This window comes from Salvia hispanica, chromosome 5 (assembly GCF_023119035.1).
Source record: "Salvia hispanica cultivar TCC Black 2014 chromosome 5, UniMelb_Shisp_WGS_1.0, whole genome shotgun sequence".
Lineage (NCBI taxonomy): Eukaryota > Viridiplantae > Streptophyta > Magnoliopsida > Lamiales > Lamiaceae > Salvia > Salvia hispanica.
The window spans coordinates 8,853,424-8,868,455 of NC_062969.1; the positions used below are offsets into that span (position 1 = coordinate 8,853,424).

At 35.8% G+C, this 15,032-nt stretch overlaps 2 protein-coding genes, 1 long non-coding RNA gene and 1 pseudogene across 4 annotated transcripts; all 4 read right to left on the minus strand.

Annotated features, from left to right (window-relative positions):
- Nucleotides 1–1,059: 1,059 nt before the first annotated feature.
- Nucleotides 1,060–3,039, minus strand: LOC125186929 (UPF0496 protein At4g34320-like). Its single transcript, XM_048083417.1, has 2 exons — nucleotides 2,649–3,039; nucleotides 1,060–2,537 (listed from the first exon to the last, which is right to left on the minus strand). Exon 2 carries the CDS (start codon nucleotides 2,318–2,320, stop codon nucleotides 1,208–1,210), a length of 1,113 nt encoding a protein of 370 aa, XP_047939374.1. The 5' UTR covers nucleotides 2,321–2,537; nucleotides 2,649–3,039; the 3' UTR covers nucleotides 1,060–1,207.
- Nucleotides 3,040–3,458: 419 nt separating this feature from the next.
- Nucleotides 3,459–7,113, minus strand: LOC125188583 (annotated as a pseudogene).
- A 1,124-nt stretch (nucleotides 7,114–8,237) lies between these two features.
- LOC125188582 (dolichyl-diphosphooligosaccharide--protein glycosyltransferase 48 kDa subunit-like) lies at nucleotides 8,238–9,930 on the minus strand. Of its 2 annotated transcripts, XR_007170761.1 has the most exons (4): nucleotides 9,551–9,930; nucleotides 9,216–9,352; nucleotides 8,939–9,064; nucleotides 8,238–8,869 (listed from the first exon to the last, which is right to left on the minus strand). XR_007170761.1 is itself a non-coding variant. In XM_048085521.1 (3 exons), exons 1-3 carry the CDS (start codon nucleotides 9,822–9,824, stop codon nucleotides 9,011–9,013), a joined length of 465 nt encoding a protein of 154 aa, XP_047941478.1. In that variant the 5' UTR covers nucleotides 9,825–9,930; the 3' UTR covers nucleotides 8,238–9,010. The 2 variants fall into 2 exon arrangements, 1 of the variants encoding a protein (XP_047941478.1); XM_048085521.1 differs by having other exon boundaries at nucleotides 8,238–9,064.
- Nucleotides 9,931–10,510: 580 nt separating this feature from the next.
- On the minus strand, nucleotides 10,511–12,290 carry LOC125191205. Its single transcript, XR_007171064.1, has 2 exons — nucleotides 12,110–12,290; nucleotides 10,511–10,733 (listed from the first exon to the last, which is right to left on the minus strand). It is a non-coding gene; the product is annotated as an uncharacterized LOC125191205 (long non-coding RNA).
- Nucleotides 12,291–15,032: the final 2,742 nt, after the last annotated feature.

Below are 15,032 nucleotides of genomic sequence, written 5' to 3' on the forward strand. Positions count from 1 at the left end.
TGTTCCATTTTAGTATCATTTTCTTCTAGTCTTTAATTGTCTTATTTTTACTATTTTAATTTGATAAGTGGACTTCATATTTTACTAACTCATTTCACGCATAATTATTATAAAATTAATAATCACTCCATCCACAAAAATAAACTAATTTTATCATTTTGAACTGTCCAGCAAAATTAGACTAATTCTAAATAAGGAATGTTTTAAGCATCTATAGACCTCACAATACACGAATACTACTTCCACCTTATTTTTCTTCTCCTCTTTTACTTTATCAATTACACATTAAATTTTGTGTCATTTACAAATTGATCTATTTTTTGTGGACACGAGGAGTATATAAAAATATGATTCATATTCCACATTAACTTTTTCCACTTATTTTTCTTAACAAACTTAAACGATTTTTTACAACCTGCACCAATAAAAAATGGAACAATTAATGAGGACAAGAGGAGTAGCATAGAGAAGACAATAGACCATCTGAAAAACTTAGCCATTAAGCCATGACAGAGCTATAACAAAACACATTTACGTACCAGTCACCTTATTCACAATTGACTTGTACACAACGCTAGTTGGTAAAAGCAACCTAATTTACCTTGTTTGAATTTAAAAGATGTCTTATGTACTTCGATATTTTTGTAAAACAAATCCAATGTGCATAAATTTTTGTAGTACTACAAGATTGTAGACGGCAAAAACGACAGATCAACAACAATCTTTTTAATTCAAACATGAAAAATATACCGTGACATGAAGTTGAAATCTTATTAGTATTTCTCCAGTAATACTAGTAGTAGTAGCATTTTAGATTGAGGCCTATACATATATGATGAGATTATATTTATGATGATTAAATACTTTTCATTAGAATCTAGTATTTGAACACATGATATACTAATTCCATTCTACTAAGTACATTACAAGCAGATAAAAGTTAAAGTATGATCACTATCTCCATTACACTTATTATATACTAGTAATATAGCAACTATTCCACAAAAAGTGAAATGCCAATAATCACATCACAGATGAAGAATCAAAAAAATTAGAAGATGAGGAAAAAGACTGAACTTTGAACCAACATAAAGCCATAGTCTTAGCAACAGAAACTATTATAACGAATGCAATTAGTCAGGCTAACATCCAAATATTCCTTGTCTAAATATCAATAAATCAAATGATCCAACATTTTTCACATTGTTCAATTGTTAGGATGTCTGATAATCCGTTGCAGAATCACAGTTCTAGCCCTTCGAATGTCCCTGCTACACTTATCAGCCTGCACTTCCAATTCCTCAATATTCTTTGTAAACACCACCAATTTCTTCCTCATCTCCTCCACACAAATCTTCACAGCATCTTCATTCATGGCGAAATCCGCCATTTTCAAGAGTGATTCAATCTCAATCTCCAACCTATCAACCAACACTCGAATATTATCCAAATCCTTAATAGCAATGTAGGTGCCAACATTCATACAGTTGACGATCTCCTTCTGCCCCCTCAAAGCATTCTGATAGTTCTTGAGCAGAGAATCCATCCATCTTCCCATTGAACCCAACGGGATAGAGGCGGCCGCTGCTAGGGCAGCTGCCACAGGCGGGGCAGCCATGGCAGCAGCCACCACCGAGCAGATCAGCACAGCAGCAAATGTAGCTGCAAAGATCACCGTGGACACCTTCCTCCATGCGTGGACGGACTTGAGCTTCTTGTCGAGCTTGTTCTTCCTCGACTGCAGCCTCTCCAGCATCACCATCTGCTGCCTGTAGACAGACTCGAAGATCGTGAAGAACTCCTCCGTGAATGGATCCCCTGCTTCCTTGAAGTTCCTCAACTCGAGCAGCGTCTTCGTATACCTCCCCTCCTCCTCCTCTTCCTCGAACTGCTGGAGGGCAATGTGGATAAGCAGCTGCCTGTCTCTTGCGGACTTGAGGCACTTCTCTAAAGCCGTGCAGAAATCAAGGATCTTGAGGCTGTTCTCAAAGTATTCCTCGACGAACTCGAACAGCTCCTGATTCTTCCAAATGTCCTTCTTACAGTCCAAGATCACCTTCACCACTTCTTGATTCATGTCGAGGAGGCAGGCTGTGACCTCTCGGAGGGAATCAAACGACATCGCTCTGACCTCAACTCCGGCAGCTAGGGCACTGATCGCGTTGTTTGTTCGACAATGGAGGGCAGCATCGAAGGCTTGTACATCAGCATCGATCTTGCACGCGGCCTCGTATGAATTCAGCTCCGTTGCGAAATGCAGATTGTTGATGTCGTTTGCAGCAGAGGTTTCTCCCTGGCTCTTGCTCATGTGGCTCCCCATTTTTCTCAAGAACCCTAATCTAGAACGGACAAGAACCGAACTTTGCTGGAAAACACACACACACTTAACACGCACAAACAGTAGACAGATTGCAGAATTCTTTGCTTCAATTCTTTGCTTCAATTCTTTGACTTAACTATTGGGGATCGGGTTGGATTAATCGATGCAAGAGCTTCTTCAGGGGCAATTTATCAAACAGGTATGAGTCAATCAATATCTGAGAAGAGAGGATCAAACAAGCTTGAACCAAAAAGGGATAAACTCGTGGAAACTACACACTAACCAAAAGTAGAAAGATTCAAATTATTAAGCAAAGTACATAACACACCTGATAGATCTCTTGACAATTGAGCTAGAAAAAAAAAAGCGCGGTTTCAAACCCTTGAAATTGAAAGCAAGTCCAGTTACAGAAATTAGAGAGATGTATTCTAAATCCAATGGTTAGGGCTTAGCGTTTGTCTGGAGAAATCGATCTGATCTAATGTAATGCGGCAGATGAAGAAGCCTAAAAGAGGAATAAATGAAGAGAGTTAAGAGCAAAATGGAGAGTATAGCTTGCACGCATAAGACAATGTACGCAGAAATCGTAAAGAGATACGCGGGAAGCAATGAGAGACTTTTTCCCAAAGTAAAAAGAGGTGGAAGAAGCGCCATTCATTTTGCTGATGCATATAATAATAATATAAACTGGAGAGAGAGACGAGTGTTGCATTGCTGAACCGCGTAAAGGAACACGACTTTGTGAAGTTACGCCATAGCTGAAGATTTCGAACCACGACTGTGAGACTTTCTTTGCAAGTGAACGGAATATACAACCCAAACATACAAGGGAAAGTGACGTCACTGTCTAATTTGCAACTCAGTTTTTTTTTTGTATAGTTAATAGTTAATTTTATCGATCTTGAATAATTCCACCAAAAATAATCTCATATTTCCATTTACCAAATTACTCTCAACTAAAATGAAAAGTCACGCTTAATTTATTATACTTGGTCCACGCTTCAACTTCTTATTAAAACATGTACTCATATCTAGTTCTAGATGTTTTTTGTGATGACAGCCAATTTCTTCTTGATTGATGGAGAAACCAGCACCCATTGGTATAGCAATAGGAACAGGGAGGGAACATTTAAAGAAATGAAGAAGAACCAAAATCTCAAAGATTACAAAAACAAGTCTACAAGCGGAGTGGTGTGAAGAAGAAAATGTTGACAGTCTCAGCGGTTATAAGCTTCGTTTGCTCCAAATGTTTCAAGCACGACTCACACATATCTACTACCAATACCGCAGCTATCTGATAGTACTCCTTCATTTCAGTTGCAAAATCGAGCCTCGAATGCATAATCTCATCTCTTGCCATCAGCCAAATCATGCCACTTTGTGTACAGATATACCAAGGTGAAGACGAAGAAATCCGACATCTGTATAATTTATCATGAGAAAGATGGAATTTACCAAAAGAATGTTTTAATAATATAGGGAATAAAGGGGGACAGGGGAAATTGAAAATAAGAATTCATAACTTTTTTAGGTAAAAAAGACCTCAATTTTGAAAAAAAAAGAAGAGAAATTTGAATTATTATTCCTTGAAGCATGAGGGAAGATTTCCCAGAATTTTAAGATTTTGAAAACATGAATAACCAAAGAACGTAAGAGTTGTGCTGCAAGCAGTCAATGGGGGAATTTGGCATCAACAAGCAGATAGATGCAGAAAGAAAGAGAGGAAGATACCATCGAAAAAGATGCTCCATAGGTATGAATCTTTCGTACTCATTATGTCTGAAAGGTCGAACTGGAATCTGAATATTTTAACATAATAGTAAATGATTCAGAGAACTAGATATTACAAATAAGAAATTGATTGTTGATTAAATACTAGACATATAACATGAAAGAGGTGCTTGATATTTAAAATCAAGCCAGTTAGTTATATTCAAGAACAAACAAGAGAAAATTAGCACCAAACATAACGGGATAAAATGGACATGCTGGAAAACTATTAATCAAATGGCTATATTAGATAAATGGACATGCTGGAAAACTCTGTACAGAATATCAGAAAGAAAAATAGATGCGTGGTTTTGGTTACGTTGTTTTGGAAGTCCAACAGCATTTACATTTAATGGTGAATATGTGTGTTCAGAGAAAGTACCCAATAAATTTCCAAATGCTTTACAAAACCTTGCTCAAAAGTAACCAGTGCAGCTATCTAGAGATATCCGCATGTTCTTTCATCATATACAAGAGTCAAAGCATTCACCATATCCTACTTTGCATGTGGAAAGGCCAGAAGAAAATTTATAATTCACAATAGAGCCTGAGATTTGTATTGTAAATCTCGCCAGTGATGTTAGACTACAATTAACACAAATAAATTCACAGGAATGAGAAAAAACTCTTAATTAGAACAACTCATTGTGGAATGCATATTAACTCATGGATGTGATCTACAAAAAGGGAACTACCTGCTTCGATAGACTTAAGGCGGTATACCCAAGTCTCTGGTACTCAACTTAGAACTGGAAAACACCATAAACATCGGGAACCTTAAAAGATGTATAATAGAGGGCCTGTAGAAAATAACAATTGATTACATGTTGCAAAGAAACACATCATGACCAAGTTTTACACGCTGCACTAAACAAAATATCACCTTCTCATTGCTTGACAGGGTTTTCAGAACATATGGGCTCATCATGTAAAACTGAACCTGCATATCACCAGCCACATATGGTTCCCAACTACTGCCAGACCACTCATATACTTCCACAGAGTATTCCTTCAACAATTAAAGAGTCACTAACTGAACCATGTCACTTCAATTTATACATTCTCGTATGCACTAAATCCAGTAAAAGACTATTACCAGGTCATCTTTGATTCTGTATATTGAAGGTTCATCAGTCTCACCAACTTTATTATGTCTTACATTCACAGCCTGAAAATATGAGAATCCTCAATATCAAAGTAAAGAAAAAATATATAACACAATACTACTGGGTATTAACATGAAACTGTATGACCAAACAGGCTAGCTAATCCAGAGAAAGAGCAAACCTTCAGATGACCTCTTTCATGGAACACCCATTTGCTAAGTTCAACAAAAAATTGCTCATTCCCACATTTCTCATGTCTGTCGCAGGAGAAATAGAACAGTCATTTTATCTTCAGATAATAATAAGTAAATAAATAATTACATTCTTCAAGGAAGAGGACCTTACTAACTGTCTCAAAACAAAAATTATATTTCTCGATATATATCAGTACGGACAGCATACACTCCCACTTCCCCACACATGCCCCCCTCCCCTCCCCCCATCAGCCCCTCTTATGAGATTGCAAAATCACTTGCCACTATAGAGATCTGATCTCTTAATGCAACCGCTTATAAAAAGACTCATATAATCACAATCTACCAATTTACTGAAACCAAAATCCTACAAGATCAAATCAAAGATTAAAACATGCCAACTTCATATACAAGATTGCATTCACTTACTTGGTAGTGCTTCCAGCTTTATGTACTCCAGAGCGGAAGAGCCTGAACAAAAGATAATTTTTTATAAACTGTGTTACGACATGTTAAAGTGACCCATGTTACTACTAACCTGTCACTGAACACAGTAAGTGAACCCGATATCATAATCCGAGCATTGTTTCTTGTCCGATAAGGGATACATATTAATTTTTCATACGAAAATCAATATCTCGAGGTGTCTACAAATGATAATCCAAATTCACAAACCAGAAAATGAACCAAACATTTCATTGCGCACAACGTATTTATTTTTGTTCTTTTCCCAATTGGGTACATATTCAAAGATGGTTTATGCACTGGCATTGAAGGACCACTTCACTAGGAAGTTTGGTTTTAAACCTTGCCATAGGGTATACACACTGGTTAAATGCAACCACTTTGGGCCTCTTCCTAAAGAGTGTAGGACAGAGAAAAACCAACTAGAGTTCAGAAAATTTACATTGGTACTTTTGATTTAAAGCGCACTTGTTGACTTTACCAAGTTAGGACATAACAAAGATAAGCTAAGCAATAAATATGTAATCACGACTTTCCTTCGGTCAAAACTTGACTTTGTTCATATTTATCTACCACAGTATTCAGAAGTTAAACAACAATTTCATGGTCAATAGGTTGGTCATGAGAATAATGCAAGACAGTTAATAAAGCAGCAATTTGCTTCAAAGGGCTTTATAAGGTAACAACAATACTCTTGCTGACCAGTGAGGAAACAAGTGCGTCAAATATCAAAGAAGCATATGTACTACCAGCAAAATTGGCACAGTGTAGTACAAGTGAAATTCACTGACTAGTTTTTTCCTGAATGGTGGTTGGATGTGCTAAGGTGCACAACAAACAGTATGCTATAAGGGTGGGATGTTGGTTTCTTCAGTTAAAATTAATTTTCAGTTAGAAGAAAATTTGAAATCACTTTCTAGGTAACTAATCCCAAACCCATGTATGGGAACATTTGACAAATTATCAATCAGGAAATTGGTAAAATGATATACCTGGACTACAGAAACCAAAGAGATGCTAAACCAATCAAAGTGGGAGGACTTGATAACTTGGATTTTGGATTCGCCGAGTATGCTGCTGGTGAAGCAGAGAAAACTTTTGTCATCTGTAAAATATAGCAACTATGGAACTATGTATGATATATCAAATTGGATATATCTATATTATGTAAACATAGCTCTTATGCTTTACCAAAGTAGAAATCTTACCAAGCTGCTTGAAGGATTTATAGAGTGGCCAATTCCCTTGAACAGAACAGGAGCCTGCAGTAAAATCAGGGCACATAAAAAAACAAGTAATACTTCATAGGAGTTGGTAGAATATAAAAAACAAGTAATGCTTCATATGTCAGATGAAATTTGTGGTGGTCTGAAGAGCCTATAGAGTGATGCGGTTTGTGTTCTCACTCGATCTAACAGGTCCAGAGGATTCGACTAGACTTCAGGCTAGAAGATCATGAAACTATCAGACAGAGGACGTTGGATGCATTCTATTTCTTCAAAACCTCAACCCACTATACTACAACTAGCACAGGGAAGTAAAGGATCGATCCCACGAGGACGAATGTGTTACGAAACTGCATTTGAGGATGTTTTGGGAAAAAGGGGTTGGCTGCTGCCACGCAATTTTATGGGTCGAGAACTTAAAACTATTGGGTCTGAGAGATAGGAAAAACTTTACTCTACCTACTGGGTCTAAGAAATGAGAACGTACGGAACATGCATGACTTAGAGAAACGAGATATTTTAAAGTTCTAAGACAACTGGAGTTAACTTAACTAGACGGACTTTCCTAATTTGGACAGACAAGTATAAAGCGAAAAGTGAGGACAAGTTTCCTTAAACTACCAGGGTCTAGAAAAGTACGCAGAAAAGTAAAAAGACAATGCAGATAGTACTGACAGGATCTGGAGCGTTAGGTTTGGTATACCAAACCCCAACATGGAGAACATGCAGAAAAAGCAAAGTACATGTGCAGAAAGTACTGACAAAAGCAAATCTGGTTCTAACTACCTACAACTTCATCTTCTTCGGGAATCAAACGAGAATAGCAGATAAAACAGAGTATTAAACACCTTGAAAACAGAGCAAACTTCAGATCTAAACTTGAAATGAGAAATTAAAGCCTAAACTAACAGATCTACGCTACTGGACCTAAAGGATGCAGAAACAGAAAGTAAATAGCCATAATCATGCAAACGTAAACAGAAAACATCAGATCTACGAAACTCCAACTCAAATCCACCACAATTCAACAAATCCAAACATCTCCATACGTAAATCCACAACCTCCAACAACGAACCAACAAATCTCAGCTCCAAACATCCAACAATAAATAAGACCGACAATAACAAGCAAGAATTAAACGTCAACTCAGCGATATCCAACAGAAACCAACATAAACTTCCATAATAACGAGAAATAGGTTCGAATCCAGCAGATCAAAGTCAGAAACTAGAGTTACGAAACTTAAAAACCAACAAGTACTCGAATCCGAAAGCAAACTAAACAAATCAAAGTAAATATTGTTTCTTCGTCTTCACAAGGCGGTGTTACACAGCAGCAAAACAACGATGAGAACCACGGTAGCCAGGATCACTCCATCTCCAAATGCGCAGCAAGTGAAATGAGAAATTTGAAGTGTGGAACTAAGGAATGGAACAAGAGCTTGAACTAAAAGTGTGTGTAGAAGTGGTTGTCTTGTTCTTCAAGGTTGAGCTCTTTATATATGTGAGACTCTGATCCCTAGGGTATCCCTCTGGTAGTTAGATGCTTTTGCTCTTGAATAAGACTCTTTAAAATAATCTGCTCTTGCTCCATTCTGCTCCTGTCGCCAACTTTTAATTCTCCTAGGTCCAAAGGACGACTTCTGATTTTTACTTCAATTCCATCTCTTTTGCATCTGCCAGGTCAGGTAACAGCAACTCCTAGGTCCGGCAGATTTACTACGCACTTGAACTCAGAAACACAGATTAGCGCCCCAAATGCACAGAATTTTAACCCAAAACCAATGCCTGAAACGAGCCTTATCATGGTCAATAATTTTTGGAATATATTTTTATGATATCTGGAAGAAGATGTACCTCTATTTTCCTGCTCCCCAAGATAACCTCGGAATTAATAAAGTTATCACTGGCAATCAATGTATGATGCCCTTATGTCTCTGAAACTGCATGATTTGTGTGGTCAATTACCATAGCTGTTGGGTCCTAGCATTCAAACACAAAATTTCATACATTTCCCGGATGATAAATGTAAACGAATAATGCATCAATTTTCACATTAATTATCTAAAATAAACAGAAAAAATCGAAGATAAAGAGTGTGCTAGAGAAGCCGAATGACAAAAATAACTCTCACCTCATCGAAATCAACCCCGCATTCCACAACTATCTCTCTAATCAAGTCTGAAGCCGATGTATCCGCAGCCAGAATTAAATAATGACCGGAATCAACAAATTCTAGCAATGACGCAACATCAACGGACCCGCCAAACCCTGATTTTGCACCAAGCAATAATATTAATAACAAAGACAAATCAATAAAAGCAAGAAACAGATATCTTACCCCTAATTGGAGTGTCCATCACATACAACAGTAACTCGTGAATTTTCGGTTTTATCACAAGAAATCCATAAATACAAGCAATTTCAAAAGGACATCCACATTTGCAATAGTGCAATTTGCTCACTCACGGTCAATTGTTGGGGCGAAGAGAACAACGGCGTCATACGAATACTGTCCATATCTCTGCAGGGCGAGCTTGGAATCATCCGCTAGCTTGAAATGAAGATCAAATCCTCTGGTCTCCAACGACTTGAAGAAGATGGAATGAGGCGACTTAATCGCGAAGTCGTCGAGTAGGACCAGAACGCGACGATCCGTGGGTCTGTCTTCAGAGAATACGGAGCATATGATCGCGAAAAACGGAACAGAAACCAAGAATAAACAGAGAGATATCTTGATCATGGCGTTTGATCTCGAAAATGAGGGGGTTTAGCTATGGAGTTTCAGCAAACCACACTTGTTGTGTGAGACTTGAGAGTTTGTTTGCAGTCCGATCCCAGATCTTTTTTTTATTTTCTACTCGATTTTACTAGTTTCTAAATAAATGAAAATCGTGGTTTCTATTTTCTGTAGTTCTAAACAAATGGAAATCGTGTTTTCTAAATTTTCTGCAGTTCTAAATAAATGGAAATCGTGTTGGTAATCATATCATGAGATGGCACGGGATAGAAGTCCATGGATTCGGGTATGTCAGATAATCTGCCCGGGCAATAATGTGGTCAATTAAAATTGGTACGTCTAACTAAATGTATATATTAATCTTATATACGTGTTTTTATTGTATTCTTTGTGTTAGTGGAATATAAAACACACTCCTTTGTACTATAATATTAATTTTATAATATACTGTGACTAAAATAAGTTAGTAGATTGTAATAGAATTTACTAAATATAGTACTATTACAATAAAATGGGACAAAATTTAGAGATACTCAAATTGAAAAATGGAGCAAACTTTAAATTTAAAAGATCGAGAAAATATTAAATTGTGACGTAGCTTTTACATGTTATATTTATAAGTAATAGTGATATAGGCTTGATTTGTTGTTTTAACTTATGTTTAAATATGGTAATGCAGAATGTATATATATCAGAATCACAAAATAGTTATGAATGATGTTTGACAAAAACTTATACATGTGACTTGTACAATGCGCATCTCAGGTGCATATCTCACATTCCCCATCTTCCCTTGTCATTCTTATCCCTCATGTGCACCTCTTTTTAGCTATCGTCATCTCTTCTTCATCGTCACCGACGTCTTCTCCTTCCCCTCCTTGCCATTGTCTTCTTCTCTCTCATCTTCCTAAACTGTCACACCACATTCGGTTAATTCTTGCATATATAGTTGAAAATGATATATATTTGCATATATAGTTGGAAATGATATAGATATTTAACAAATTGAAAGGAGGAATTTGACTTAGGTTGGAGACAGAGTCCAACTTTAATTTTCATATTTGAATCGGATCGAATCAATGATCTGCACGCTGACAATAGTGTTTTTCATAATGTATTAGCAAGTTTAATTAATAATAATATAATAACTAATATGGATATAATATTCTCCGATTCAATTTTTTAAAAAAAATCAAACCAACATAACTTGGTATGGTTTGACTATGAAGATCATCTTTATAGGTTTATTGTTTTTGTACGGTTTTAGTTGCTTTGACATGCCGTTCCATGTTAATATTCAATAGAGTCATTTTTCTATTGTGGAAAGTTTCAAATTAGTTGAGTAATTTCTAATTTTTTGCAAAAAAAACAATTCACCTTTTTACTTTATTCTCTCTTACCTTTTGCATCATCCATTTAATACATTATTATCATACTCTGTGCCGAAAATAAATATCTCTATTAATAAGGAACGGAGGGAGTATCATATTTATTCATATATTGCCAAATTTGGAGTTTTCTCAATAATGAATGATCCAACACTCATATTCGTATGTTTTACATTATGTATTAGTGTGTGCCTATGAGCTCTATTTGCTAAGTTATTTATAGTTAAATTTTACTTTGTACTTTTTCAAAGTCAATTAAAGTAATCGAATAAAAGTACTTCAAAGATCCACTACTAATTAAAGTGAGCAAGACGTCATTGTTGTGGTGAAACGAGAAATCTACGTCCGCAGCAAAAATATACTCCACTTGTGTAATATTTCGAGAATTCGAAAAGGAGCGTGTAACACTCTCATGTTTTAAAACTACTAATTAAACTAGTATACCTTATCAACTCAATTTCCTCTTAATCTTGACCATTTTACCAAAATAATATCTCATCTCTAATCATCACTACATAACTCCATTCTTAAACATCAAATAAATCACATAATGCTCTTCTCATATTTTCTAAAAGCTACATAACCCCAACTTGGACGGAAGTAATATAAGAACCCCAAAACTATGATTCTAACTTTTAAGTTTCACCGCTTCTAATATCACAACATAAAATTCTTTTGTTTGTTTTAGTCTAAAGCTCCACTCCTAAGTTTATATATCAACAATAACATAGTGCTAGTTTCTAGTTTTAGGAGTTTTCTTACTACGAAATCTCCATTATAGCTTTATAATTCAATAGCCTCAGTTACGCATCGATTCCAAAATAGACAAAAACCATATACTATTCTACTCAATACATTATTAATTTTGGGCCATAAAATAAGCCAAAGTCAGAGTACTACCTTCATTTAGCAGAGAATACACAATTGGCTAATCAAGCCACCTAAAAAGTGGTTACCGATTGAAGAACATAATTGGAGAATTTTACAGAGAGAAATGACGAATTACTTTGAGAAATTGGGGAAGAAGCAAAAGATTATTGATGTCAAAACCCCCTCTCCCTAAAATAAAGTGGTAACATCACATATATGTTTTCCTTTCCCTAATTTAATATTCAATATATGGCTAAATATTGTGACAAATGGCATCCTATAAAAAATACTACAAGTGAAACTTATCTCTAGATTATTCTCCACATTATAAGTATATTTGTTGGAGATAAAATATATCTATTGGACTCTCCACATTTCTCGACACTTCTAGATATTAGGGAATTGTTCTTATTTCCAACAATAAATGTCATTATATCATAATAGCACATATTATATTTATTTCAAATTAATTTTCATTAATATTTATTTTATTTTCTATATATATATTTTTTTCCATAATAACTATTAATAAGTCACAATCAGATAACTTTCCTATCGAATTAGAAATTTTGCTAAAGCCTTTTTTGAGGATATTACAGAGCGTTTAGTTAGTAGACCAAAATACAAAATATTTATAATAGCTTTGCTCTAAATATGTCAATGGCGTAAATGTACAACCATGTATCTATTGTAATAAAACAAAGCAGCTCTTAAATGAATCGACAACATAATTGTTTAGTTGTTGCGCGATTACAAATACAACATTATGAAGATAACTACATACCGTATAATAAAGTGCAACTTTATCAGTAAACTGTTTCTTGATTTTCACATCATTTCAAGCACATTAAGTGTTGAATGTGAGATTAACTCACATTTCAAGCACATATAATAAATCATCGAATTGAAGTTTTAGCTATAAGCAAATCGGGAAAGTGAATGAACTCATAGTAAAAAATCAAAAGTATTTCCAACAACTAAAAGAAGAAGAAAAAAACACTTAAACTATTATAAATAATGAATAAAAAAGGTGTAGTATAAATTAAATTCAATGCACTCAAATGAGTCAAACCTATGAAATTTTAACTTATGTTGAGTACCTGGTAGATATTGGTAAATATGTGATTTAGGGCTAATGAAACACACCAATCTAGTACACAATTAATATTTGTTATATTTCTAGCACTTGATGATGGAGATATGATTGTTCCTAAGTCTACGACTTAAGAAAAAGAGAAATATGTATGACCTAAAGGTATGATTATAAAGATAATGAGAATAAATGTGTACTGAGTTTTTAAAGATGGGTTTTAATGTATAGATTTCGCATTATCTTATCTTTGGTTTCTTTTAGGGGGTGAGGTCTTCACAAAAGCAAAGGGTTTGCATAGACAAAGAATATTTATAATATTTCCTTCACTTTACGACGTTCATGAAGAAGTTGTCATTAAATGATACCCCCTCCGTCCTAAGATAAGTGACTTGTATTCCATTTTGGGGTGTCCCATTATAAGTGACTTATTTTCATTTTTAGCAAAAAGTCATCTCTCTTACTTTATTCTCCATATACTTTATTCTCTCTTCTCTCCTCTACTTTTCCCTCTCTCATACTTTACTCTCTCCACTTTAACTTATTTAAATACCATTTCTTAAATCCCGTGCCCAAAAGAAGTAGGTCACTTATCTTGGAACGGAGGGAGTATATCTCTTTAATCATTCATCACCTAAATCAGCGAATAAGAAAATAGGAAAAATCCACAAGAATCAACCCTAATCACGATGCCTAAAACCCCACATCGAAACCCAAATCCTATCAATAATAAGGGCGTGTTCACCTTTCAAGTTATAGCCAGATATGGGCTCATTTCTAATCAATTTAGAGTGTTCACCTTCCCTTTATTAATTCTTGTTGGCCCTAGAGACAAACCCGGCCCGCACTGTTCCTTGAAGAATTAGCCACTTTTCAATTCATAACAAAAGGGTGCTAATTGTTTCTGCATTGATCTTTGGGTCAAGAATTGAGTTTGAAATTCCTTCATTACCCTTGCACTTTGGATTCCCCCACTTTCCCCTGTCGTCTTCTTCATCAGTTCATAAGCTGATACATGAAAGAGAAAAGCTGCACCGGTGATGCTGTCGTCTCCGGCGAGCAGCGGGAGCCACCAGTCACCGCCATTCTCTCCACTATTCTCTCTAACTCCTCCTTGTTGATTTCCCCTCCTTCCCTATTCTCAATTCCTGTTTAAATTGTTGCCAAATTCAAAGAAACAAACGAAGGTCACCACCCCAAGGCCACCTCTGCCCGGCACGGCTCCAGTCGTTGGCCACACACGTTCAGACCACCGCCGTATTCTGCTCGGTCCAGCCGCTACCTGGAGTTGCTCGCGCCTGCAGTCGACGCTCTCTTCTTCATTGATTTACTTTGTTTTTTTTACCATAGTTGCACAAATCTCAAATTAACCAAAAATACTAGACAATTGAAGCTTATTAGGTTATATATGCTCTAGAACACTCCGTCAGTGGACTATTCTTGCTGTGATAATTGCGATTTTTAGTTGCAATTTTGTGTTTTAGAGAGGGAGACGAAATACTGAACAAGGGGCATTATTGGCCAACAAAATTCGAAGGAAAAAAATAAATGCAAAATTAAATTCCATAATATCAAAACAGGGGCTATTTTTAGGACACTGAACGTTGGGTTATTTGTTTAATTATGTGGGCCACCCAGCCACATTTCTCATCAAGTTTCATTTCTAGACAAAAGAAAACAAAGAGGGTGAACACGCCCTAAAGACTAGTCTATCTTAATTGTAAAGAATAATAGAGATAATTTATTGAGATAAATTCTTCGAACCATTGCAATCCCGAAAAAATGACGAAAATAGAGGATTTTCGAAGATTTAGGGTTAGGGTTTAGCAAAATATAAAAGGAGATTTCTAGCGAAACAACGTC

Coding starts and splice junctions, on each gene's coding strand:
- LOC125186929 (XM_048083417.1), bottom strand. CDS start 2,320: ATGGGGAGCCACATGAGCAAGAGCCAGGGAGAAACCTCTGCTGCAAAC.
- LOC125188582 (XM_048085521.1), bottom strand. CDS start 9,824: ATGATCAAGATATCTCTCTGTTTATTCTTGGTTTCTGTTCCGTTTTTC. Junction 9,353..9,550: donor CTTCGCCCCAACAATTGACC/GTGAGTGAGCAA, acceptor GTGCAAAATCAG/GGTTTGGCGGGTCCGTTGAT. Junction 9,065..9,215: donor GCGGGGTTGATTTCGATGAG/GTGAGAGTTATT, acceptor TTTGAATGCTAG/GACCCAACAGCTATGGTAAT.